A 24,707-nucleotide genomic window follows, 5' to 3' on the forward strand; every position below is an offset into this window, starting at 1 on the left:
TATAATTAGTAATTTTCACCATATAATATAATTTCAAAACATCAATAAATCAAATAATATTTCATAAACTAAAATATAATATAATGTTTTGCACTATAATTTTTAAAAATTAAAAAATGGAAGAATAAAATATATGTGCGGAACCGAAAACGTTCTCAGTGGACTGGGCCCTCGTTAGGAAATTTTTGTTCGTGGGCCGGCCCAACTTGAATCATATAAAACAAAGATTTGAATTGGAAGCCGTGGTGCATGTTTTATTTACGGGAGCGCGGGAGTTGGTTTTAGCATCCTCTCAAAGCTGCAACCATGGAATTTGCTTCTCTTCAAGACCTCTGCCTACTAGTAAGTTCAATCTTGTTGAACTGAGACCGATATTTATTTTTTGTTTTTTGTTTTGTGAGACTTAAAGCACGAGAGATTTTGAAGAATACTCTTCCTGAACTTGCTTAGTGCAGCTAATTTCTTCGGCAATACGGAGATGCATCTGCTCCGAACGACTTTGCAGACTCTCAGTTCTTCTGCAACGCTCTCCCGCTTCCGATCCTCCACTAGTTCGTATTTCTAGTAAGTGATTTCCCACGCTCTTTGTCGCCGTCGATTCTGGAAATATTAAAAATCTCATCAAGTCCTTTTCAATTTTGGTTTATAACACATTTTGACGACTCTGTTCTCAGTTAGTTACGTTCGGTTCTGAAGGAAGCACCAAAGCTTGAAAAATTATGAAGAAAAATTCGCACCGAGTAATATTCATTTCTCAAAACATTATTTCTAGATTTTTTTTTTCGATGTAGTTTCAGATACCGGCCTTGGAAGCTGCATAGAGGAGTTTCAGAATTTGAAGTGCCCCGTTGAAGGTATCCTTGCCGAAACATGGAGTGAGTAATTGACTCTGCTCCTGTAGCGCTCTGGCAGCACTTGATGATTAGTAAAATGTTTTGATTAGTACCTCTACATCATTTCATTATTCTTCGTGTTACTTTTTTATTGTTTTCTTATCCTGCCATTCAATGCAGTAGCTCATGTATAGCTGTAGACATCTTTATTGTTTTCGTGAGTATGTGCAACTTTTCTTACCTTCCTACCTATAAGGCAACACGAGCATACATGTTTAACCAGCGATTATATTTTCTCCTTAGTCAAATAAGCTTAGCTGAGGCTTACCACAAACAGCAAGTCCAACCATCGTCCTCTCGAAAAGCTGCATTCAGAAAACAATTCTTCATCACATTTATAATTGTTTGTTGAAGTTATCTCGGTTATATGTATCTATATTCACGTTGAAAAATTATTTAAATACTCTGCCGTAGGGTTTGCTATGTTGATTAATACATCTCCGCTATTTTATGCAGACGGAATTGTTTATGTGAGAACTACAAGTAAGTTCCATTTCCTCAAAATTACTTTAGTTTCAGTTAATGGCTCGGGGAAGAATGAATTTAGCATCTGCTTCAACACCTCCAAGGAAGAGTCACTAGCTGTGTCCTAGAACTGAGATCCCTTCCTAATCATTCATCAGCACATTTTGTACATTTTTACTGTATGCTGAATTTCTAGATCAATTCCTAAGTGCATAGCAGCATAGGTGTAAGATAAGTTTAGTGTGAATGGATACTTAAGGAAAGAAGATGATGTTCTAAATTGATGGAAAAAAACTGATTTATCGACAATTTACAAGCCTTTCTAGCATATTATATTTATTTTGCGTAGTTTTGCTTCATGAAGTTGTACTCTGTTTTTTAAATCTTGTACCTATTGTGCATATACTAACGCCCTGTAGAGATTGCAGATATTTGTGATAAAGAGATAAGTTGTTATGAGTTGAATCTGAAAGAGAATGTCACTACCAGGAAGCCAATTCTGCTACCTTCGAACATTAAGCATGGTGTGAAATTCAGGCATGGAACCATTTTAACTTTTTGGTCACTTCTCTTTATTTTTATTTGGAATAGGCAGTAATCGGATTTTTTAAAATACGTGAACTAGTGGAACCGAAGTGTGTTTGTCTGTTTCTGAAAGTGTTGATGTTTTGCTGGAGGAGTTCAACTGCTTCTTTCAGAAGGTCTCTTTCTTCTTTATGGCTGAATCTATTTACTAATTTCTGTCTTAGGATAACATTTGATTGTATCTTAACTATTTTTCTTTGCAGTATGCCAGCTATTTGACTGCTTAAATATTTTTCATATGTTTTCTCCTCTTTGCCACCTTCGCTGAAATTCTACGGTTTTACTTGCTGCTTTCACAAAATGAATAAGTCAATATGTACAATACTTCCATGTGGGGCACTGCCTAGTTAAGCGGCAATTAGCTAGATTGCCTCATACAAAACAAAATGAATCAGACCTGAGATGAAATATCAAGTTTGGAGTCAGGGGTAGTTGTAGACTTCTGCTCTTGCACTCCTCCTATCATGGACTGTAACTGTGACTATTGCTCAAAACAACTTTAAAGGCCAGCCTCTACCCATAGTTTCTAAGGAGAATTGTAAGGGCATTCGTAAGCAGTTAATTATTAACCCCTCTATCATGCACCTTCTGTCAAACCAAAAAAATGGCAATGAACTGTTTGTTTATTTGACACTTTTTTAAGCATTAAAAACAATAGGGTGGGTTCAATGAGATAGAAAATGAAGGTGAAAATGAAGTTTTAATTGAAAAGATGGTCTTTGCTCTTTGAAATTTGATAATGGAAGTTTACGAGGGTTTTAAGATAGTCTGCAATATCTCAAAACATGCAATGCAGTCTCGACTCTCATTTTAGGGATAGAATTTCAAGAGACCGTAGCAAGATCAGTTTTGTAATGTACTTGCTTGAGATGAACCTAATTAGTCGTTAGTGTAGATCTTTTGGAAGCCCATGCAAATAAAAATATTCATTTTTTATGTCTCCCGTCATTGTAGTAAACTTCAAATTTTGTTCCTTGAACTCTGAAGTTTTATGATTTCTCATAGTTGTGATATTGAACAGAATTTAAAATCATCTCAAATCAACACCTTTGGTGTTTCAAATAAACTCTACAGTGTACATTTCTCAAGGTGTTTTTCTTTATTGAATTATAGTCGCATTTCCTACCTGAGTTCATCCTCCTTTATTTTGCAGATTCTCGTTCTAAAGGTCCCAGTAAGTTGAACTCGCTGCTCCATTCACATAATCTACATGAATATATATATTTCCAAATTACCTACGTTTCCTATGGCGATGGTTTAGTACTAAAGGAACTCATTAGCTTTTCAATTTCACAAGAATATTGCAATGGAAGTTATGGCCGACGGCCAGGATGTCCCAGGGTCACGTAATGATGCTGTTTTCCTGGAAAAAATTTCCACTAGTTCCTCTTTTGCAGCTTCAACTCTTGATCATTTGAAATTGGGCCTTGAGAGTTATGTATTAAGGCATGGATCCAGTTTGGCCTGTGACTCTTGTTTCCCTAACAGGTGAGTTTGTTACTTTAATTTACGCCAACTCGTTGTTAGACTGAACTTCTCTGGTTATAGGTGGGTTATAAAGAGTACAAATAATTTCCTGATGAGATATGAAGAAACTTTGTTCCAGTCTGCACTCATAGTTTAAATAATTTAGCTGTTAAATTCGCCTACGATGTGCATTATATTATTATTATTATTTTCAAATTTCAAACTTTAGGGATAATCTGAGGAGTGGGGGTGGAATGGTTTGTGAAGACAAGCATAAAACTACCAAACTGGTAGTGGAGGCAGCGGTTGTGACTAGTGAAATATCAAACCCGACCAATAATTGCTTTGGAGCAGGATGCTCTGATACGAAGGTTGTTTGACCTATCACCCTCCCTTCCTTCCCGTTCTTTCCGTTTCAGAAAGTACCATGCAACTCTGGCTTAATTTTGATTATTGCTCATGATTACATAGGTTCTCTGTTTTAAAGATTTTGCGCCTTGTTCAATCTCCGAGGCACTTCTGAAGGCATTAACAGGCATTGACTGGAAACGTTATGGATTGGCTTTGGAATGTGCTATCGATCAAAGAAGTCATGCACTATTAAAGTGGGAACACATGCCCCTATCTTTTCATATTCATATTGTTGTCCACTGCTATGATAAGGTATAATATTCATTAAATCTTATGTTTGAATGTTAATAAAGAAGGATAATTTTGATCGTTATTTTGTATGGTATATAAAATTCGTTTTCTGCCTTAGCTTGTGTTCGAGGCCATGCCTTTGTTGCAGAAGACACGGTTTGATAAAAAACTCATAAGAAAAGCAGTTAAACTTGCACTGGACGACTTCAAGAATAAACATGCGGGAGTTCTTCTCAGTGCCGATACCCTCAAGGTAAATCTCTATTTCACTGTCTCATGTGCACAGACTAAATTAATAATTAAACAGGTGCATTTTTAGTTTTGAAGTAGAAGCCCTTTTTTGTGGAAGATCATAATATTTTCAACTTTTTTTTAAATCTCAACCCTTCACGAGGACTAACGTAGTTTAGCCAAGAATTCTGCTTACACGTTTAAGTTTGGCAAATGATTTTTTTATCGTGATGAATTATCTTCGAAATGCACGCAATACTATATGCATCATCTTCGAAATGCACGCAATACTATATGCATCCTTTTGCACGTGTAGAGCTTGATTCCTCATAATTTTAGGTTATGGTCAGGTCTTAGCATGTTCTCGTAGGAATCAAGAGCAGCTTCCTGAACTTGCTTCCATTTTTCATTTTCAGATCAGTAAGTTTGCCCCTGATCTTGCCAAATCAATTGCTGGCCTAGTTTTATACTCCAGTGACATGGATTTCAAAGAAGAATGCCTTGCAATTCTTGGCTTGCAACCTCATCAATCAGAAGGGGAAATTGTTGGAGAAAATATAAAGAAAAAGATCATTTCAGCCATAGAGGTGAATGACCGAAGGCAACAAGGAACTAAAGAAGTTGCCCCTCTTCTGTTTGAAGGTCGCCACGAACTACAGTTTGTGGACGATGAATGTGATGAAGATGGTTTTGATCCAATGGATTTGTAAGTATAAATTTTGCCAAGTGAAACTGATAATTTTGAAGAATTTCACATTAGAAGATGACGAGTTTAGTTTGAATAACATAATCTCATTAAACACACAAAAGGCTAGGTGAAGACACAAATATCCATTACAATATGATAGACCGATACCACGGAAGATTATCCCCAAAGAAAAGGCATGGAAGACTATTCCCCAAAAAAACAAGAAAAAGTAGATAACATTCACCCCTGCATCCAGGATTGCCAGTCTACAAGACAACTCTTTCACAGCTTTATGCCTGCATCACACACATTGAACAAAAGTCCATTTTTAGTGTTCTATATAACGCGTCATTAATAGTATTATTTTAGATCATTCTGGGAATATGATTATAAATATTCTTTTCAAGATAAAAAACAACAGTAAAATAAAAGTTATAAGAATGTTCAACTTTTAGCCGATGTTATCCATGTTTCTTCAATTAGAAATGAAAACTCGTTCCTAACTTTTTTTGGTCTAAACATTCGTTATTATTTAGATATATTGGTAAATTCAAAATTATATTAATTATAATAAATATTTGAAATTTCAAACCTACTTAGACTATAATTTTTCTTTACTTTAACTGATCTTCAAAGTTCTAACCCCAAACTTTAAAAGTTCAAATAAGATCCTAAAGGTTAAAAAAGTATATCATGAGTTCCTAAACGTTTAGATTTTTTGGTCTAATAAGATTGGCTTTTAATTTTGTGCTTGTCATATAGACATTTTTTTTTAAAAAAAAAATCATAAATCTATGAGCAAAAACATTGAATATTTAATATTGAAAAATGTTGAATATGTCAAAAACTTATCAAACACAAAATTTAAACACAAACATGAAAGTTTCAAAATTAAATTTGTAATTTAACCTTAATTCTAAAAATATTTAGAAATTCTCTTTAAAAAGTGTTCTACTTATAATATATTCTAGTCCTTGAACACTCAATCTTACTTCTATTAATAGTGTGTATATATATATATATATATATATATATATATATTTTATCTCAATTCTACGTGGATTTTAGAAAACTCTCAAATCTTGGCTTTTTCAATTTTTTTTAGTTAGAAAACTTTATCTTTTTATTGTAGTTCTCAATTTTGTCATCTTAACAAAATTTTCCACAATTCACCATTGATCCTTCAATAACGGACATTAAATTTGAATAAGGCACTACGTTTACAATTTATGGTGATTTAATGGCTCTAAACTTCTAGCTCACTTTTTCCCCCTTCTTGGTAGTATTTTACTTTTGTTACACATCGTGTTAAACATAATATTATCAAGGCATTTTTACGTTGGTAATTAGCTTTCATATTGGAGTTTAAATGTCTACGTAAATATGAATATGTATACGAAAAGGCTTTTCAAAAAATCAAGTTCAATATTAAAAATGGAAAAAGGTGGGCATTTTTTTATAATAAAACCCAAAATGAATAAAGGTAAATTAAAGATAATAAATCAGACGAGCCACTAATAATAAATTTAGGCCTGGTACACAAGGAAAGGGCACGTACCTTGTTAGCAATGTTGTTTGAGAGCCAATCTAAACCCTCATAGAGCCCTTCCCCGGAGGTTGCACAGGTGCTCTGGATATACCTATAAACACCACAAGACGTTGATCACACTTCAGATGTATGAAGCAAAAATGGTAATGGATGGAAGAACACAAGAATTACCAATGGCGCTGCCGAAGAGAGTGAAGACCAAGCTTATCAGTAATCTCAGCGGCATTCATTGCATTGGGGAGATCTTGTTTGTTAGCAAACACAAGTAATACTGCATCTCGAAGCTCATCCTGAAGTCAGTGATCAAAAAAACTTCAGTCGCAATTCCATCTTACATACATGTCCTTAACCCAATAAAATAATTGACCACTAAAAACCAAGGAGCAAGCGGGTAAAATAAATAAAGGGGAGAAATTAAAGAATGATTTGTCTGGGTAGAAATGGGGTAGTGGTTTGAAACAAAGCCATGCTCAATCCTGGTTAACTACTAGTCGTAGTTTGAAACCAATGTCGTCTACGAGTGTGTGTCATTGGACTGCACAAATATTGACAAACGAAAATATATGCCAAATTAACTCAAGACATTATAATTTTTGCCCAAAGGATATAAGAGGAAAAAAAAAAAAAAACATACAACGCACAAATAAACACAATTAATCTCCTATAATGATTCATAAATCATTCTGGTCTGGTTTTCATTGGACAGAAAGAAACGAATTCCATACATGTGGCATGCCATAATAAAATATCATCAAATCTATCCACTAAGAAACTTCACGATTAGGACTCCTCTTGAGTGGTTTAATTATTTGATGCAACTCCTACACGCAAGCATACCGAGCATAGTACGAAACAGAAAATCAAGTTACCATTGATCATCCTCCAATCTTTGGCTAAGAACTGCAACTCTAGAATTTAAATTGTCATATTTAACACAAAATACGATATCTCTATTGACAGTGTGGATAACATGAAATCTATAGATCCCAACAATAAAAGTTAATGAATGATGCAGACATTCAGCACACCTCATTCAGCATTCTATGCAATTCATCCCTTGCCTCAACAACACGGTCTCTGTCGTTACTGTCCACCACAAATATAAGACCTTGCGTATTCTGGAAGTAGTGCCTCCACAATGGACGAATCTGCGGAAAGACAAATGTCATTTATTAGTACGTTTAATCATTCATGAATCGATTGAATTATAGAGAGAAAAATGCACTGAGAAGCTTGTACACAGCTAACAACTGATGAAAAATAGACTTCTAAATTCATACTTTGTCTTGACCACCGACATCCCAAACAGTGAAGCTGATGTTCTTATATTCCACAGTCTCCACGTTAAATCCTGCAATAAAGATAAAAATCAATTATAATGTCAAATGTTGATGTCAGGGAATCCAATCACATCAATGAAAGCATACTAATAATTATAAGACTAGTAGCTCCTCCGAAATGATTACACAATCTTTTAAGTAGCGTAAAAACAGAATTACATACAAAGAATGAAAGGAAGGGAGGGATAAAAAGCTTACCGATGGTAGGAATAGTTGTGACGATCTCTCCAAGCTTGAGTTTATAGAGAATGGTCGTCTTACCAGCAGCATCAAGGCCAACCATCAGAATTCTCATCTCCTTCTTAGCAAACAGCCGACTGAAGAGCTTTCCGAAAGTCAGCCCCATATCTGTTCGTAACGTTGAAGTTCCTGCATATTTGAAGCAAAAGTATGATACTCACAAGGAGAAATGACAATGATTACGAACCGGAATAATCGCTAAAATTATTTAGAACACTGTTGAATCATAAAAGAAAAGGTTAAATCTCCAGTAAAAAAACGCCAGCACAAGAAATCCAGGGAAGTTACTCCGTGCATTCAACTGCACGGAGAAGAAGGTGAGCAAATGAATGATATAATGCATGCGACACAGCGAGATCGATATCGTGATCATCTGAAAGACCGGTTGGCTCACACAGTTCCTTTAAATAACTAACATTCCATTACCAAGATCTACGAAAACAAACATTAAGCCCCAAACAGAACAGATCGGAACCATAGATCCGTCAAGCACGTCAAAGAGTTCGAAATCGAACAGAAATCCTTCAACAGAAGTAAATAATCATTGAAATTCTTGAAATAAACGATTTAATTATCAGAAAAACCGTTGGCGACACATAAGAAGGGCCTAACTCCAACATATAATCAACAGCAAAGAGAGAGAGAGAGGGAGAAATACAAGAACGGAATGGAATGAATCCATCGATATTCTCCAAAGAAGTATAACTCACAGAACGAAAGCAGATCGAGATTCAGAAGATTGGAATTACCTCCGAGAGCTACACAAAGAGGCCAGAGGTGTATTGAAAGGGATGGAGAGAGCAAGAAAAATCGAGCTTCAGAGCAACGCGTAATATGGCGCTGGGGGAAGAATATTGCTAGGATGGCCTAATAAAGAAGCGATCGAGGTAGGGCGGAAATACGATTCTACCCCTAAATCGAATTTGCATCTCAAGTCCGCTGTCCCTCCAATTAATTGGCGCCAAGTGGCCAGTGGTAGTGTTCATTAGCATTTAGCTTTGGTACGATAAAATAAATAAAAATACTAATAATTATTATATTATTTTTTAAAAAATTCAATGGTTAAGTTTGTAATTTAATTTTAAAAATTGTCTATGAACTTAATTTGATTTTTAATTAGTTAAATGTATATGTGAACAACCAAACTAAGATGTTAAATACTCAAATCTTATTGAGACAAAAGAATTATCATATATTTTTTTTTTTTTATGATGTTGAAATTGAATGTCAAAAAATTTAGAATGAAGTGTTAAAACCATTAGTTGTGATAGTTCTTATTAGGCATAAAATATTTATGAGTAATATCTCTTCCTGCTCACTTCCAAATTTCCCCTCTTTCAAGATCTCACTCTTCTTCGACTTTCTCTACCAGCGGAAACACCTCACCTTTATAATTAGTCGAGGAATGAATGACCTGTTGTACACACAAAATTATTTTGCAAATGAAGGAGATACGGTAGCACGTAAGCCAAAAGGGTGATGTATGAAATTCGATAGAAATAATAAATGCCAAGTCTGACACACTGCTTAAACTATAGAATAAGTTCGAATTTTTACAGTGTCATAGCAAAGAACCTCGGCCACTTATCTACTGAAGAAGTTTTATTTTGCAATTGGGGGAAGAAGAGGATGAATATTGCTGGCGGAGACTTTGAACTATAGATAACTACCAATCTACTCTCTAATCTGCACGTCCTGTGGGTGGCTGCTCATCGCCAGTATTGCGCCCAGCGATGAATTGTTTCTACCATTTGAGGAAATAGCGCACTAACGCTCTCATTAATAAGATCTTGGAAGAAATGTATACAGGCTTCATCATCCAAATCCAGGCGAAATTTCTCCTGAAGCTGTAACACCATCAACTTCTCCATCAGAACAAGAACAGAATACTTTAGTTTAAGAGTCCAACCAAACCGAACAAGAAACTCACTTTAAGGATGCCCTTTTCAGGATCAGAAGCAATGTCGGGAATATTGGAACCCGCCATCAGGTGAAATAAATTTAAGATAAGATTACTCGACTTTCGAAGGATATTGTACGCTTCGCAACAATATGACTTGAACCTTGTGTAGTATTGGCTGAAGTAGGAAGAAATGGTTAGCAATTAGTTTCTCATGCATGGACCAAAGATTCAGGGAAAAAGACAATCTACGTATATTTACTAATTACTGCACACTTCTATACCTTTCAGCCCCGCCCATAGCCTCAACCATCTCCTTGCACAGCTTCATGGGAGGTGGAAATGGCTTGGGATCTTTGCCGAGGATAAAGCCAAAATCAACATGAAAAAGACGCCCATCATCCCTTAAGAGAAGATTGTCCAGATGTCTGCAGAAGAAGAAGATCAGTGCTATCAGAATGCAACCCTGGTGATAGGAGTCCGGATAATTTTGAGCTTCAATCCAATAAAATCAAAGGTAAAAGTCATGATACATTGTTGTTCTAATCAGAAATAATTATATATATTCATGAAAGAAGAGGAGGAAAGTTGGCAACAGTATCATAAAATGAATCAAATTACCAACAATAAAACAGATGAACAAGTCCATAAAAAAGCTATAGAGGAGAGAATTTCTACGTTAGCTTATTGTGGAGGTGGCGTCCTTATAACTGCCATCCCCTTTAGTTCAAAGATAAAGAAACATCTACAGCCTCAGCAATTTGGAAATTTACCAAGAAAATCATAATTCTCAGTTATCCTTCTTAACGAGAACACTCAATAAGACAAGGATTTTAAGCTCTTAGATGTTGGCTATAAAGCTACAAAGCTCAAGAATAACCACCTATCACCAATGCCCAATATGTACGTAATGACAGAATATCCAGCACAGCTTTTAATAAATGTTTCAAGACAGGTAGCCGTGATTCCGAAGGGCCCATGCTCATCAGGATGAAACTTTTGCAGATAGCTTGTGATGCTACGATGTTCTGAAAGGATCTAGACACAAGAACAATATATCTTAATCGACCAATTAAAAAATCATGCAAGCGGCAAGCATGTTAAATTTTGTTATAGTGGATAATAATATTAACCTAAAAGCATTACTAGGGAAAGCAACTTGAAGTCAAAGAATGATAGTTTTTTCTCTTTTTTTGTGTAATATTCAAAGATGCCTGATTCCTCGTGGCTGCGTGCATTAAACCTTGCGCAATATTAAGAAAAATTTCAGAATAAGGTTGAGATGATTTTTAAATTTCTTATCGTGGTTTTAAAAGACTAAATATTTCATATTCAAATTCTGCAAATAGAAGTGAACTGTATTAGATGTGCCCAGTACCTGTGCCAAAGATCGAGATGGTATAAATTCCAACATGCCTTCATCTTGTCCAGTCGCCAAAACTTTATAGGGAGTCAAGTGAAGATCAAGATTTTCCAATTTAAGCAATCGATCCATGAGCCAAACCATTTGAACAACCTATAGATACCAAGAACTCATAATGACAATAGTGACGTTTGCAAGAGTCAGGAGGGTGAGGGGGGAGCTAATTTAAATTTACCAATTGGTCTTGCCTAATATCATCTCCTTTCTTGAAGATGATTTTGCAACTTTCACCATTTTCTGTTCGGAAAGTAAGACGCAAAGGATGTAGTGCACTTTTAAATATTGATGACTCTGCTGGCACAATCCCAACAATGAGCACACCTGGAGCCAATGGCGATGGTATGGCCTACCAATAAGAAATACCGACAAAGTTAGTTATATAGCAACCTGATAAATACATGAAACTATCTAAGAATGAAACTTTGTTGTATCAAAAGGTACAAACAAGGCCCTGTAGGTTGCTCGTGATTCTGAGATCTGCAGTAGACAGCATCCAATCTATAGGTGTACCTCTTCAAAGTAAGTAAGTTCGCTCAGAAGACCAGAAAGCAGCTGCCGGAGCTTCTCGATCTTCTTTTGGGTATTGCCACGCACATTTCTTACGTCCCTCATTATTGAACACAACTGAGCTGTCAGTTCCGTTTGACGCACCAAGCCATGCCATAGCTTAAAACCATCTTGGTCTCCATTGACACCAGCAGTCAACTGCAATAGGCAGATTTAATTATTTAAGTACATTATGCATAATTAATTCACTTCCATGGAACCATTTCTCTATCATCTGTAAGCTCCATGGAAAAATAAGTTGCTTGTTGGATACGAATCCAAGCATGATTTTATCAAACTCCCACCATTATAACGCACTTTATAATTGTCTAACTTGCATCTTTGCATATCCCAAATATATAATTGTACTTCTGAGGCTTCTAGAAAATACCTTCATCATATTCTCTTCCAGGATCTCATAGGTACAGTAGAAACGTTTGGCATATGCAGGATCATGAAGCTCAACCGCAACATACCAGCGAAGAAAGCTAGCCAACTCAATGTTGTGTAGTGCTGTCAAATTCAAAGGAATCTTGGGTAAGATATGGTGAAAGATAAAATTGGCACTGGAATACAAAAACATATTTAGACTAGAAAGCACACAAGCATTCACATACCACGCTGCACAAGAAAATGAGAAAGTCGAGATTTATCAGATCTCTCAAATCTAAGAGCTTGAACCAGTTGAAGCAAGTAACACTGGAGCTCTTCGTCATCTGCTCTTTCAAGAACACTGACAGCATATGCACGAACCTGAAGATGGAAATTATATGTAAATCCAATTCATTTTGATTATTATACTAAGATGCTCAGTACAAATACGAGACACCTTCCAGCATTTCTATTTCTTTCATAAGAACTCATTTCTATTTCTTTCATAAGAACTTGTAAGTAAAAAGTTGGAAGAATTCCTTAACGGAATGAGATAATGCATGCCATCTTACCCAGTATTTGATTACTTGCAAAGTTCACAATACCTCTTTAATTATGTATCACAAATGATCCTCCCTCGAATGTGCCATTGTGTTCATATCCATTCATTAAGGCGCGTGCCTCAGCCTTTTCTTAAGCTTTTGTTAAGGCACGTGCCTCAGTCAATTCTTATCTTAAGCTTTTTTATTTTTCTTATTTTCCAAAGAAATAAGAAAGACACTATATTAAGGTCTATATCTTTGAACAAAATCTTTTTTAGAAAAATAAACGCTCATTATATTATTATTTCAAAGTATTATATATTCATCTATAAATTTCCCATTTTATTTTTTTATCTTTTGTAATCTTTTGTGACAGTACTAAAAGAGCATACGTTTGAAATATACATAGGATATTAGTAAAGGCTTAGAGGTAATTAGTTAGGATTAGGATGAATTGGCTATAAATAGGAGGAGTTGGGGATCTTAGAGGGAGATGATTATTCTATTTCGAAAGGCTATTGATATGGTCATTTCCCTTTTGATATTGCAATATATTTCTTTGTTGTTTTTCTTGTAATTGAAATCCTTACATCTTTCCTTGGTTATAATGAAATCTTTGTCCCTCATACAATTTTAAAAAAATAAAAATAAGACAAAGAATTATTTTTTCTTTAACACTTAAGCCCACGATTGCTTGCACTTTGTGCCTTAAAAGCTCTATGGACGTGCATGTGGAAGAGAAATAAAGTGACAATCATTACAAGGGTAAATAATGAAAATATTGACTTTTTTAAAAAAATAAGTGGAACTACCTCTTCACTTTCAAAAACAGGAGAGAGAAGCTCCAATGCATCACAGACATCGATTGTTTCCCATTTATGCATCAATTGTAATGCTTGTTTTGCCTCCTGCACTTAGTATGTTCACAGAAATATAAATTTTAAAAAATTTATCATGTTTTCTACCAATATGAATGTGCATATATGAAGGAAGATTTCAACAGGGAAAGAGAGCTAATGCACGGAGATGCAATGTAATTACTGCCACAAGAGTGAAGGTAAACATAATTGTAAAGAACAAATATAGTGACAAACGCTATCAGGCAATTACAGGTAAACATCCTTTTTATTAAATGTAANGGGGGGGGGGGGGGGGGTGGTTGGGAACTTGAGATTATAGATATTAGGTTTTGGTCAATCCTACTTGGTAAAACAACGTCATTTACTCTTATATAAACCTCTTCTCCGGCTGACCATCAGATGTTTTTATTACAAGAAAATGCATAATTTTCAAACTTCACGTCCAAAGCCTATTGAAGCAAGGGTTAAATAAAAAAGAAGATTCCATAATGTCAAGTTGATATACGAGCTTGAGAGAATTCTACATTTTCTTGAAAATGAACAACAATAAAGGTAAGAAATATATGATTCCATTTCACTTCATGCTTGGATACATAGGTAAGAAATATATGATACAACAACAAAGAGTAATGACGATGATGGGAGGAGGATTGAAAAAGATCTAACCTGAATGTCACTCCACTCAACACATCGAAGAAACTTTGTGAGAGCTCTCTTCTCCGACATCAACGAGAAACGAAATTTCCAGAGGAGCTGTCTTTCATCTCCACTCAAACTTCTTGTAGGTGGGTACTTTAGTATCCTCTGTATTGATCTAACAAAAGGAAGAGAGCATATTCAACATAGTTTGAAGATAAAAACTGCAGTAACATAGTAACCTAAAATGTAAATAAATATGTAATCGATTTATCAACATGCTTTATATATCACCTAGGGGTAAAAAAAGGTGGACAGAAACGCTTCCCTTCAACTTTAAAATTGCAGTGACATGGTAACGCAATATAGCTAACAAAAGGTATCTAATTAAAATGTATACAAAGAACCAAACATGAACTTATTTGTGCCTGAGAACAGAAAAAATTATACCATTATTCAATGAGAAAAATATAGAATACAATAATTCTATACCATGTGCAAATCACTAATTGTACTTCTCAATAATGCTCACTTTGTAGCTTATTTGATCATCATTCTTCAAGTATTATTTTCACAAATTGGGATGCTTTTATTCATTCTTCCTGATCGTTCTTTTCTGGTTCAGCGTGTTTTGTTCATTTTTTTTCTCCCTTTTCTCTTTTTCCTTTACACTCTTTCAAGAGTTCATATCCTTGAGTATTTTTGGTTCTTTGAATTAATTAATGAAAAGTTTCTATCTTGCTATAAACAGAACTACATACATTCCTGGTTCAACTACAGGGCCTCGGGAGAATTCATCTCCAATCAGGATAAAACAGAACATAAGTGCACAAAACAGGCCAGAGTCATATTCAGATAAAGGTTCAACTAATGCTAATATCTAGAAGAAGAGAAAACTGGTTCAGTTAGACAGAAGATATCAAGACCATTTGCAACCTACTGTTTGTTTATTATGTTAGCCAATGAGGATCAAGCATTGGTTTTTCCATTGTCCCTATTCTATGGTTTTTTGCACTTTTGGTTCAGATTCTTTAATTCACAGTGAGTTTTTAACTACGATTCTGAAGACAGGATAACTTGTTAATATGTCCTCTTGCTTTGAGCACTATTCAGGAGTTACTCTTCTTTCCAGTTTATCAGATCCTTATTTGGAAAAAAAAAAAATTGTTGAGTCCTATTTTGTCCTCAATAGAGGATTTCTGGCTCTTCCTGTTCCAGGAGGTAGGGATCATCTGAGTCTGAAGTCTTATCATATAGCTCCTTCTCAGACACTCAGCTCCCTCCTTTGCAGATCTCTAGAAGGCGAAACTATGAAATACAGCTCATTACTTAGCTTCTTTGTTGCTCAATGGAGGATTAAAATCATGGATATCCTCTACAGGACTTCCTTTTTGCCTTTTTCCTTCATTGACATGTCATGGGTAGTAATGGCTTGAAGGATTTTAATCATATCCTTTGACTTTGTCCATTCTTTGTGAAGGTTTGGTCCAGGCTGTCCCAATTATATGGTGTGTCGTTGGATTCATTCATTTTGTTCTGGAGGACCTTCTATATCCTCCGTTTCAAGATATTGGAGAGTTCTGAGGCAGGTTTCTTGATATTTTATGGTACATTTGCTTCGAAAGCAACCTTAAGTATTTTGAGAATGAGAAAGGAACTCAGGAGGAGGGTAGGAGTGTGATTTCTTTTGATGTTTCCTTCGTCAATCTACTACTNTGCCCAATTTATGTCGTATGAGAATAATTCCTCCTTTGTCTTGGGAATCATATCAATCAACTGTTTCGAGCTGTTTTTTCTTTTGTATGTGTGTGGCCTGCATTTTCTTTATACTTCCTTTCTTCTTAGACAAACATAATTTCCAGTGAAACACACATACTGTTCTGAAAAGGGAAGAAAAAGAACAGCGAGAAGGACAGTCCCCCATGAAAAGATTTGCCCAAAAAGTCTGTACGAAAGAACCCGAACTTCAGGTGGGCCTGCTGTGTTAGTTATCAAGAGTAGTGGAATCTTTAAAATCTGAATAGCTAAAGGCACAGCATGAAGGTGCCCGGAACTCCTTTTATCTCCTACATACCTTAAAAGCACGACCATCCATTTCCTATTCTAAATTAGAAATACAAATAATAGGATAATGTTATCTGAATAAGACATTCTCAAAACGAATGAAGTAAACAATTCAAGTGAAAAGTCTCCACCTAGAATATAACAAATGAAAACATGATCTAAAGGCTATTTGGAAGCAATTCTAGAAGATTAGCTTTGTGCTTTTATTTTCAAGAATTACTCGAGAACAATTTTTCTAATGAAAGGTAAAGATTAAAGTTGTTGGGCATTCGAAATCACTACACAATCTGTAACTTTGGAAGGAAAAAAACTTCTATTTTTCTGAAAGATATGCCATCAGTGAAAACAAACTAAAAGAATTTTTTTTTACTGCTTAATCTCTCTCTCATAGTAGATCAAATTAGATGTCATTTAGTAAACCTCAAATTTAAAAGGCAGTTCAACCACAATAAAATTGAGTGGTTAACTGGTATCTTAATTGACTGCTTACTTTCTCTCGTTGGAGCTCGGTTTTAGATCCCTATCAATGATACCACGAGTTAAGCTCCTAGCCAGCTTCAGCTGCTTGTGCTCAGAGGGATTAATCTTCCCCATTTCAGGGTCCCACACATTTACGATTTCATTTGTTGAGGCTATTGGAGAGGGTAATAGGAAATTTGCACCAGATTCCTTCATATCATAAAGCCAACAAGGATCAGCATACAGTGAATTGGGNGGGGGGGGGGTTCTCTTATCCTAGAAACAGTTGAAATCTATTCGTAGATCCTGGTACAATAACATTCATGACCTTTGAAATCACGCAACAATGCGGCAGAGCAGTAGAAATCATCAGTACTATCAGATAAGAATGTGTGAACAAACTACTACTACTACTATTATTATTATTTTGGGAAAGAGAAAAGCAAGACATCATGGTTTTTACTTTCAAGAAGTTAAACGGCAACATCCAACATAAGATAAACCACTGTATAGCAAATAAGACAGTAAGATGAGATCATCAGTCCTCTATGATCATTCAATATCAAATACTTAATCATGCGAATGGGCCACAAAAAAATTGATAACAATAATATAATATAACAAAACAAATATAAATTTAGATCTACAGTACCTGAAACACCACTCGATGTTCAAATCCAGAGAAATCAACAATCAAATACAATTTAGAATTCCCATTTTTAGAGCTTTCTCGCTCCCTAATTTGCTCCATGGCTTTAAATGTAATGCGGTCTAGCCAATCGACATGAAGAATTTGTCCCCTTTCATACTTGTTCACTAGCTTTTCCAGACGTTCCAACTCTCCACGCTCATGTCTAGGGACCTGTACAAAGACAGCTTGTAGTTGAATAAAGTGATCAATTGAAGAGCCGTTGAAGTATTGAAAGTTGAAAATTGATGTTCTTGCAGTACATAGTAGTCTCAAACCTTTCCAGGAGTTGTTGTTGGGAATGATCCATCTGCTTCTTTTCCTAGCCAAAGCCGAAGCTTCTGCTTGCCTGTTTTCAGTTGTTTCTTCCTATTAAAAAGAAGGATTGTGGCTCCCCCAATCAATTCCTCTTCTTTCCCACGTGATACATCCCAAACCTAAAAATGCAAGAGAAACTAAGACAACTTAAACAAAATGTAAAATATTTACAATAATATTATTGTTTCAAAGACATTGAGTACAACAAAAATCGTAATCTAGATAAAAAAGTAGTGTCAAAGTAAGTTAAAAAAACCAAGAGAGGCAGTAGCAGATCAACCATTAGCAATGTCATAGGCGAAGACGATGAATATTTATTTGGTCAGGTGGAAAAGAGTATTGATTTACTTAGGTGGAAAAGCTACAAATTATACCGTAAAGTCTAAAATGAGTATAAACAAAGGAAAGGACTCGTACAATTGGTTACAACTCTCAAATTCTAAAGGCTCAAATGGTTACGATAGAAAAAAAGTTCAATACAAACAGTTATGAACTTTAGATACTAATTGTCTAAATGGGGGAAATGAAACAAAAATAGTATCATAAAAATCTGGCAAACCGTCAAAGCTAGTTGCGAGTGAGCAGTTAAGTCTCGATATTTGGTACTCAATGTGATAAGTTCACTCCAGCAATATGAAGGTCCTGCTGATTCCAATCTAGCACAATGCAATAAAAGTCAGGTAAAGAGTTATCATCACTTTCAATCAGAAACGAAAAGTAAAACAACAATAATAAATAAATAAAAGGTGCTGATATATAAAATGATATTCTAAATTTGAAAAACAAACTTGATTGACATTCTAGTGCTTTAAATGTGAAAATAATTACGTTGGAAAATCACAGGGGCCTTGAAAGTTAGAAAATCAAGCTGGCAAGAATCATCTTCAAGAGAAGGGAGGGGAAATACGAATACGAGGCGTGTCCATACAAGGAATCCTGAACTTATAATAGTGATGGAGAAAGAGATCGAAAAAAAAAAACATAGTGGCTAAATGGATGAAACCTTGTTCTAGTAGGGAGGCCAAACGGGGCACCGTCAATGTATAGAGCACACTCCACAAATAGCTCTGCTCTTCTCTCCTCGGGTGCAGAATCAGTTTCTGAAGAAGAAGTAGATGGAATATATCATGAAAATAAGAAAAATTAGTAACATCAGTACAACGTACATAAAACAATCGTCCTATCAATCCATGTTTATCTAACTAACAAGCTGCAATTCAGCAGCCAAGACTTCAATTGACCATCGGGTAGTCTTACAAATGACCAAATAGGTGATCCAAAACACACCTACTTCGTCATAATTGAACTATGTTGGCGGGAGTCAGAGGAAATCCAGATGGGCTTTCGAGCAATAACTACGAAAAATTACGCATGATCAAGATGAATTGAAAGAATTAGAAGGGAACCTGGATCAGAGGATTTGGCGGGAGGCAAATTACCCTCCAATCTTTCAACCCGAAAGGTGACGGGGAGATTGATGTCGCAGGACAAGAAGAATCTGAACTCGTTTCCGGTCATCTCCGCTAAATGGATTGGGAAATAAAGCTGCTCATAGTTAACTTCGTATGGGGAATGAGCTTTACGGATAAAAGCTTAGCGAAAAAAAGAAAAAAGAAAAAAGAAAAAATAAAAAATAAAAGCAAAGTTTGCGTAAAAGAAAAAATAAACTTAAATTTTAATTTTGATTTAGATTTAGATTTTGGCGGAGGGGATAATAATGAAACAAATATATGGCACATCTCGTATGATGTCTCTGATTCTGTACCACCGTTTCTTGATGTTTTAGGGCAATTGGGGCTCAATGCCGTTTTAGAAAAACGGATTTTTTAAAACGTAAAAACTGGATTCGTCAAAATGCCCCCATAAAAATATAGTTAAATTACCCTGAAGACATTTTGGCAGAGTTATATGCTTATTTTACCTATTAATATTAATGCCCTTCTTTTTCTATAATTGAAGCTTTAAATTTTTATTATTAGTATGTGGACAACATTTATCTATATTTATATATCATTTCTCTCTTCCATTTTGTTCTCTCTCCTACAATGTTTGAATCTATAACCTAATACTTTTACCATTCTTATATATATTTTCCACGGTTTAAATGTATTTATTTTAAATAATATTTTTAGTACAAATGAAATGAAGGGAAAAGGGTTAATATTTTATTTTAAAAATACCCTCATTATTACATTTATAATTTAAAAGATATTAAAAAAAAGTTTTAATGGAGAAGAGCAGAATTAGAGAAGTACCGACACCAAGCAATGAAAATGTGCATCATCAAACAATATGCTCTTTAGTTACCAACTATAAAGTTCGAGCTAAACATCGAGTCCTATATACTATATGATTCACATATATTTAACCCTATAAGGAAAGATTGGTATGAACTGATAGATCTTCCCAGAATATATGCTTTAATCTAGCCATCTAAAAGTATAAAAAAAAAAGGGGTCACAAATGCCGACCACTCAGAAATCATCTACTATTATACTCTAAGCTTAGCAGGAATCATTTTCTTCATATTGAACTCTGTTGCTAGATGGCTTCCCGATCTGTAAGCACCCAATTGGAGGTGAAGTGGGGGTTCTCAGTTCTCCAAAAGTTTGCCAGCAGAAAGGATCGTATAAGTGATAACGCTCTTGCAGTGGCTTCAGCTCTATAGTCGTCAGCGTTACATCCGTGCATGGCAGGTTGTCGCTACAGGCGAAGTGTACAGGCTTCACTGTGTAAGTCCCTCTGATTTTCTCGTAATTGATTCCTGACAGAGCCACCGCTGAAGTCTGATTCGTACATTTGGCTTTGTCGCAGTAAAACTGGTCGATCACAATTGGTAATTGAACTTCGGACATTTGAATGTTTGAGAAGAGAACGTTCTGAACAGACCCGGATCCTCCCTGTAAACATATCATTTCGCATTCTATCAATACTTATGGATATTCAATGCTTAGCAATTAACATTGTAGATGACTCATAGGGCCTTGTGACTGTCCATGAAAGAATGCCGTTCATTGTGAACTTTTTGAAGGTATTTAATTTCAGCCTATGAGTATCAGGAGGACAGCAGCGATTGACTATAGTACCTACTAAGAACTTGCTTTTGAATTCATAACATGCTGATAAGGGCCCATACTCACACAAGATGAAACACATGTTTTTCTTCGTAAAAACAAGTACCTGCCATGTTTTGATTCTAACACCGTTCATCGTGTTATGCATTGTGACATCTCGGACTGTTATGTTTGAAACACAAGCTTTTGTATGGTCCTTTCCCAGACTGCCGATGCTGATTCCATGTCCTGGCCCGCAGTTCACATTGTGTATGTATACGTTCGAGCATCCAGTTTGAATGGAAACACAATCATCTCCTGAAAGGATCAGACCAAATATCATCAGTCACCTGTTTAGTCCAACATCAAACTTTTAGCAAAGATTTTCTCATGTTCCATGCTCATAATCTACATTGTTTTTGTTGTTTTCTTTTTTCGTTTCTTCCGTTAAGTTTAGAATCAACATGCCGAAATTGATCGAAGTATTGCACTTATACTTCAGCATCATCATTCCCAAAAGGTCTTAATTTTTATAACTTGTAGGTGCCAAAAGTGGCAGAGTAGTGTGGTTGGGGTCACACCTTGGAAGGGGGATTATTCCATCAAAGAGAAAAGGAAAAGGAAAAGGAAAAGGAAAAGGAAGAGAGAAAGGGAAAGGTGTTGGTTAACTTTAGGATCTATCTGATATCATAATTCAATATCAAGATCAGTGGACCCGTGTTAGACTAAGCAGACATAAGGAGGAAGGATAGAAACAATTTTAAGTGCCTATACAAACAATAAAAACTGAACGATGCAAACAAAATAAGCATTATGGACACACAACATATGATTGGTAGCTCAACATTATATAGGATAAAGATTGATTATTGTGACGTGTCGAACTGTGAATGCTTGCAAATTGCTGCAATGAAAGACTCTCAAGTCTCCTGACAAGATAAGGTTGCATGTGTTCAGGACCCTATCACATTTTTATGTCAATATTTAGTGTTTTATCCATCAAATGCTCCTTTTAAGTGGCTATGGTGATTGAATGTCGAGTATTGAGCTTATCTCAAGAGTCAAGACATGCACACCCTTAGCCATTTAAGAGATAATATTGAATAACAAATGACGTAATTACCACAAGAGAGACTGGAGCTGTGGATCAGAACGTCTTTGGAGTTTTGCAAGTGAATTCCATCAGTATTAAGACTGTCTCCAGGAGATGAGACGCTGAAATCATGCACCAGGACTCCCACGCAGTTGTCAAACTTGAGGTGGCATTGGGGGCTGTTTTGGATTGTTATGCCCGTGACCGTGGCATTGAAGCTTCCATAAAACCTAAGTGCCTGTGTAACATAACATATCAAATAATTATACAGGATGAGGATGATGGGGCCATAATGAAATCGTCTTAGAAGTTTGTAAGTGAGTGAGCCTTACAGTTGGCTTGATGCTTGGCATCTTCCCATCTAGATTGCTTCCTATCTGCCACATATTTTAGGAGAGAACCACCATCATTTCCCTTTCTCTTTACAACTACAAAAGCATAATATAGAAGAAGATAGATAGTGTTGATTACCGGCGTCGGTTTTGTTTCAGCTCTGGTATTGTTTATGGGGATAATGAGTTTCATCTCGTCATCTATAGGCTCATCAAAAGAGGAATCTTGCCACCAGACAGACCCTCTTCCGTCAATTACGCCACTTCCCCGTATGGTAATCCCTACCAGCTTTGTGAATTGGATCCATTGTAACAGCCCTTTCCCCCAAGTTTGGCGATCAGTGGGAGCGATAATTGTTCCATCCAGCTACAAATTAAGTTTAATTAGCCAATATAATAGCATCAAAATGATAAATGATAACTGAGGTGATGATTTGGGGGAGGGGGAGAGGGTCCGACAACTGTTCCTAATCATTTGGCTGGTTACCCTTGAATGGGGTAACCGTTAATTCCCCTTTCTACTTTCTTAGAGCGTAAAAGAAAAGCTTACCTGAAATACGATGTCCGGTTGGCAATATGGGCCAGAGAAGGAAATGGGTCCTACGAAGAACACATATTCTGCGGGAACCATGACCGTCGATCCCTCCACCTTACAAGCGGCGGCCCAAGCGTCTTCAAATGCCTGAAACGGGTCGTGCAAAAAAAAAAAAAAATCTTAATTTTTGTTTTAATAAGAAAACTGTCATAACTAAGTTATTTTCTATCATTAGCTGTGGGTCCCGCCTGCCCTGGGAGCTGGTCCTGAAGGCCGGGTTACATTAAGCTGCGTGTCAGCTACCTTTTATTTTCCTTATGTTATAATTATTATTCTGGCAATTCTTTTGGCTTTAGCTTATTTGGCCATAATAGCTGCTCTTTTTCCCACAAATGATTTAAGCTGGTATTTCAAACAATGATTTAAGAAGGGGGGGTGATTTAAGCTGGTATTTCAACACAAATGATGATTCACATTTGTACAAATTTTCTTCATAATATTATTATTATTAATGGAACTTTATCCTTATGCAGTGCCTAAATTCTGTTAGATGTCAATCTCCAAGTATTTGTATAGGAGGAAAAAGAAGGTTGAATATGGTGTAGAATTGAACGTACCTTAGTGTCATCAGTCTCTCCATTGCCTTTAGCACCAAAATCTAGAACGTTGAATATGGCAGAATCGCCGCCATTGTAGCCTTTCTTGGGTGGAGTTTGAACGATCTCTTCTTTGGGCTTAGGAGGAATTGGAGAGGGAGGAGAGGCATTGTGTGGCGGTGGGGCTTTGGAGTGGGAACCACCGGAATGGTGGCTCTTGCTACCGCCATGACTGCCTTTCTTCTTGGATAGAGAAGCAGAGGCCTCCCTGCTCTGTCTCCAGTGTTTTCCTCTCCTTGCAATGCAAGCTTCAAAGTTTGAAGACCAAACAAGAAAAGCAATAAAAAGTACAAGTGTTAAGCTTTTGGAACTCATCCCACTCATCATTTTCAGTGGCGAATGAGAGGAGAAACAGAGAGAGAGAGAGAGAGAGTCAGTGGTCTTGAGAGTGCCAAAGCAAGTGGGAGGTGAAGCGGGGTTAAATAGGTGGAGACTCTGTAAAAGCTTCAGGAGACTGTGCAGACAAATGCTAGACAACATACCATTTTGATAATGGCAGGCATTTATTTTTTTCATTCCCCCTCTCCCTGTTTTTCCTGCGCTCTCATCCTTTATTAATTAGGAAGCTTTCTTTTTTGTGAATTCCGGTAGGAATTGCCAAGCTGAAAAACAGGGACGTGGCGTTTTGGCCACATGTTCATATGTGACTGCATGTGACTCATCCAGCTGCCTCTTTAAAACTCATCTTTAACTCACTCATCTACCATATGCTCCCCTCACCCCCTCAACTCCATTCCCTCTTCTTTACCTTATTTGGATCCCTTTTTCATTCTAATTTACCTAACTCTTGCCTTTTCTTACAGCACCACCAAAAATTTTCTTACACATTCTTACCGCACAAGCTTTTTAATTACCTCCAAGTTTGAAGCTACGTTTTCGGGGTTCAATCATTTGTATGGTTAAGAAGCGAAGTTGTGAATATTATTTTAGTTGGTGGGATGGAGAGGCCAAAAAGACACACGTGAGTGGGTCTACAAGTATCGAGGTCAGGCCAGCACTGAATATAACAGCAGCTCTTTTTGGTCACATGCAACGTTCACGGGCCTAATCTTCTCTTTTCTTCTTTCCCTTTTCTTTTTCCTGCCATTAACTACAAGCGTACAAAACCCTCTATGTCTGCCTGCTTTTGC

General features: G+C 36.2%; 4 protein-coding genes across 5 annotated transcripts; 1 reads left to right on the forward strand and 3 right to left on the reverse strand.

Moving 5' to 3' along the window:
- The first annotated feature begins 267 nt into the window (after window positions 1-267).
- On the forward strand, window positions 268-4,993 carry LOC111804697 (type 2 DNA topoisomerase 6 subunit B-like). The gene is made up of 12 exons (XM_023689451.1): window positions 268-342; window positions 456-564; window positions 792-875; window positions 1,350-1,376; window positions 1,787-1,895; window positions 1,984-2,059; window positions 3,097-3,117; window positions 3,241-3,431; window positions 3,640-3,781; window positions 3,882-4,073; window positions 4,171-4,305; window positions 4,700-4,993. The coding sequence occupies exons 1-12, from the start codon at window positions 307-309 to the stop codon at window positions 4,991-4,993; spliced, it is 1,416 nt and encodes a 471-aa protein (XP_023545219.1). The 5' UTR covers window positions 268-306.
- A 17-nt stretch (window positions 4,994-5,010) lies between these two features.
- Window positions 5,011-8,968, reverse strand: LOC111804695 (ADP-ribosylation factor 1). 2 transcript variants are annotated; one of them, XM_023689447.1, is made up of 7 exons: window positions 8,850-8,968; window positions 8,059-8,229; window positions 7,801-7,871; window positions 7,549-7,668; window positions 6,692-6,810; window positions 6,530-6,611; window positions 5,011-5,267 (listed from the first exon to the last, which is right to left on the reverse strand). In XM_023689447.1, the coding sequence occupies exons 2-7, from the start codon at window positions 8,204-8,206 to the stop codon at window positions 5,262-5,264; spliced, it is 546 nt and encodes a 181-aa protein (XP_023545215.1). In that variant the 5' UTR covers window positions 8,207-8,229; window positions 8,850-8,968; the 3' UTR covers window positions 5,011-5,261. The 2 variants fall into 2 exon arrangements, with proteins under 2 accessions (XP_023545215.1, XP_023545216.1); XM_023689448.1 differs by having other exon boundaries at window positions 8,811-8,900.
- Window positions 8,969-9,564: 596 nt separating this feature from the next.
- Window positions 9,565-19,534, reverse strand: LOC111804694 (phosphatidylinositol 3-kinase, root isoform). The gene is made up of 17 exons (XM_023689446.1): window positions 19,315-19,534; window positions 18,912-19,008; window positions 18,468-18,564; window positions 17,869-18,027; window positions 17,555-17,764; window positions 16,934-17,112; window positions 14,410-14,557; window positions 13,696-13,791; window positions 12,587-12,722; window positions 12,361-12,482; window positions 11,934-12,128; window positions 11,599-11,769; window positions 11,379-11,516; window positions 10,884-11,038; window positions 10,285-10,428; window positions 10,031-10,178; window positions 9,565-9,947 (listed from the first exon to the last, which is right to left on the reverse strand). The coding sequence occupies exons 1-17, from the start codon at window positions 19,424-19,426 to the stop codon at window positions 9,810-9,812; spliced, it is 2,445 nt and encodes an 814-aa protein (XP_023545214.1). The 5' UTR covers window positions 19,427-19,534; the 3' UTR covers window positions 9,565-9,809.
- Window positions 19,535-20,176: 642 nt separating this feature from the next.
- On the reverse strand, window positions 20,177-24,195 carry LOC111806050 (polygalacturonase At1g48100-like). Its single transcript, XM_023691393.1, has 7 exons — window positions 23,539-24,195; window positions 22,937-23,068; window positions 22,526-22,753; window positions 22,387-22,431; window positions 22,085-22,292; window positions 21,089-21,279; window positions 20,177-20,808 (listed from the first exon to the last, which is right to left on the reverse strand). Exons 1-7 carry the CDS (start codon window positions 24,091-24,093, stop codon window positions 20,413-20,415), a joined length of 1,755 nt encoding a protein of 584 aa, XP_023547161.1. The 5' UTR covers window positions 24,094-24,195; the 3' UTR covers window positions 20,177-20,412.
- Between the last annotated feature and the right edge of the window lie 512 nt (window positions 24,196-24,707).

This window comes from Cucurbita pepo, chromosome LG11, assembly GCF_002806865.2.
Source record: "Cucurbita pepo subsp. pepo cultivar mu-cu-16 chromosome LG11, ASM280686v2, whole genome shotgun sequence".
Taxonomy (NCBI): Eukaryota; Viridiplantae; Streptophyta; class Magnoliopsida; order Cucurbitales; family Cucurbitaceae; genus Cucurbita; species Cucurbita pepo.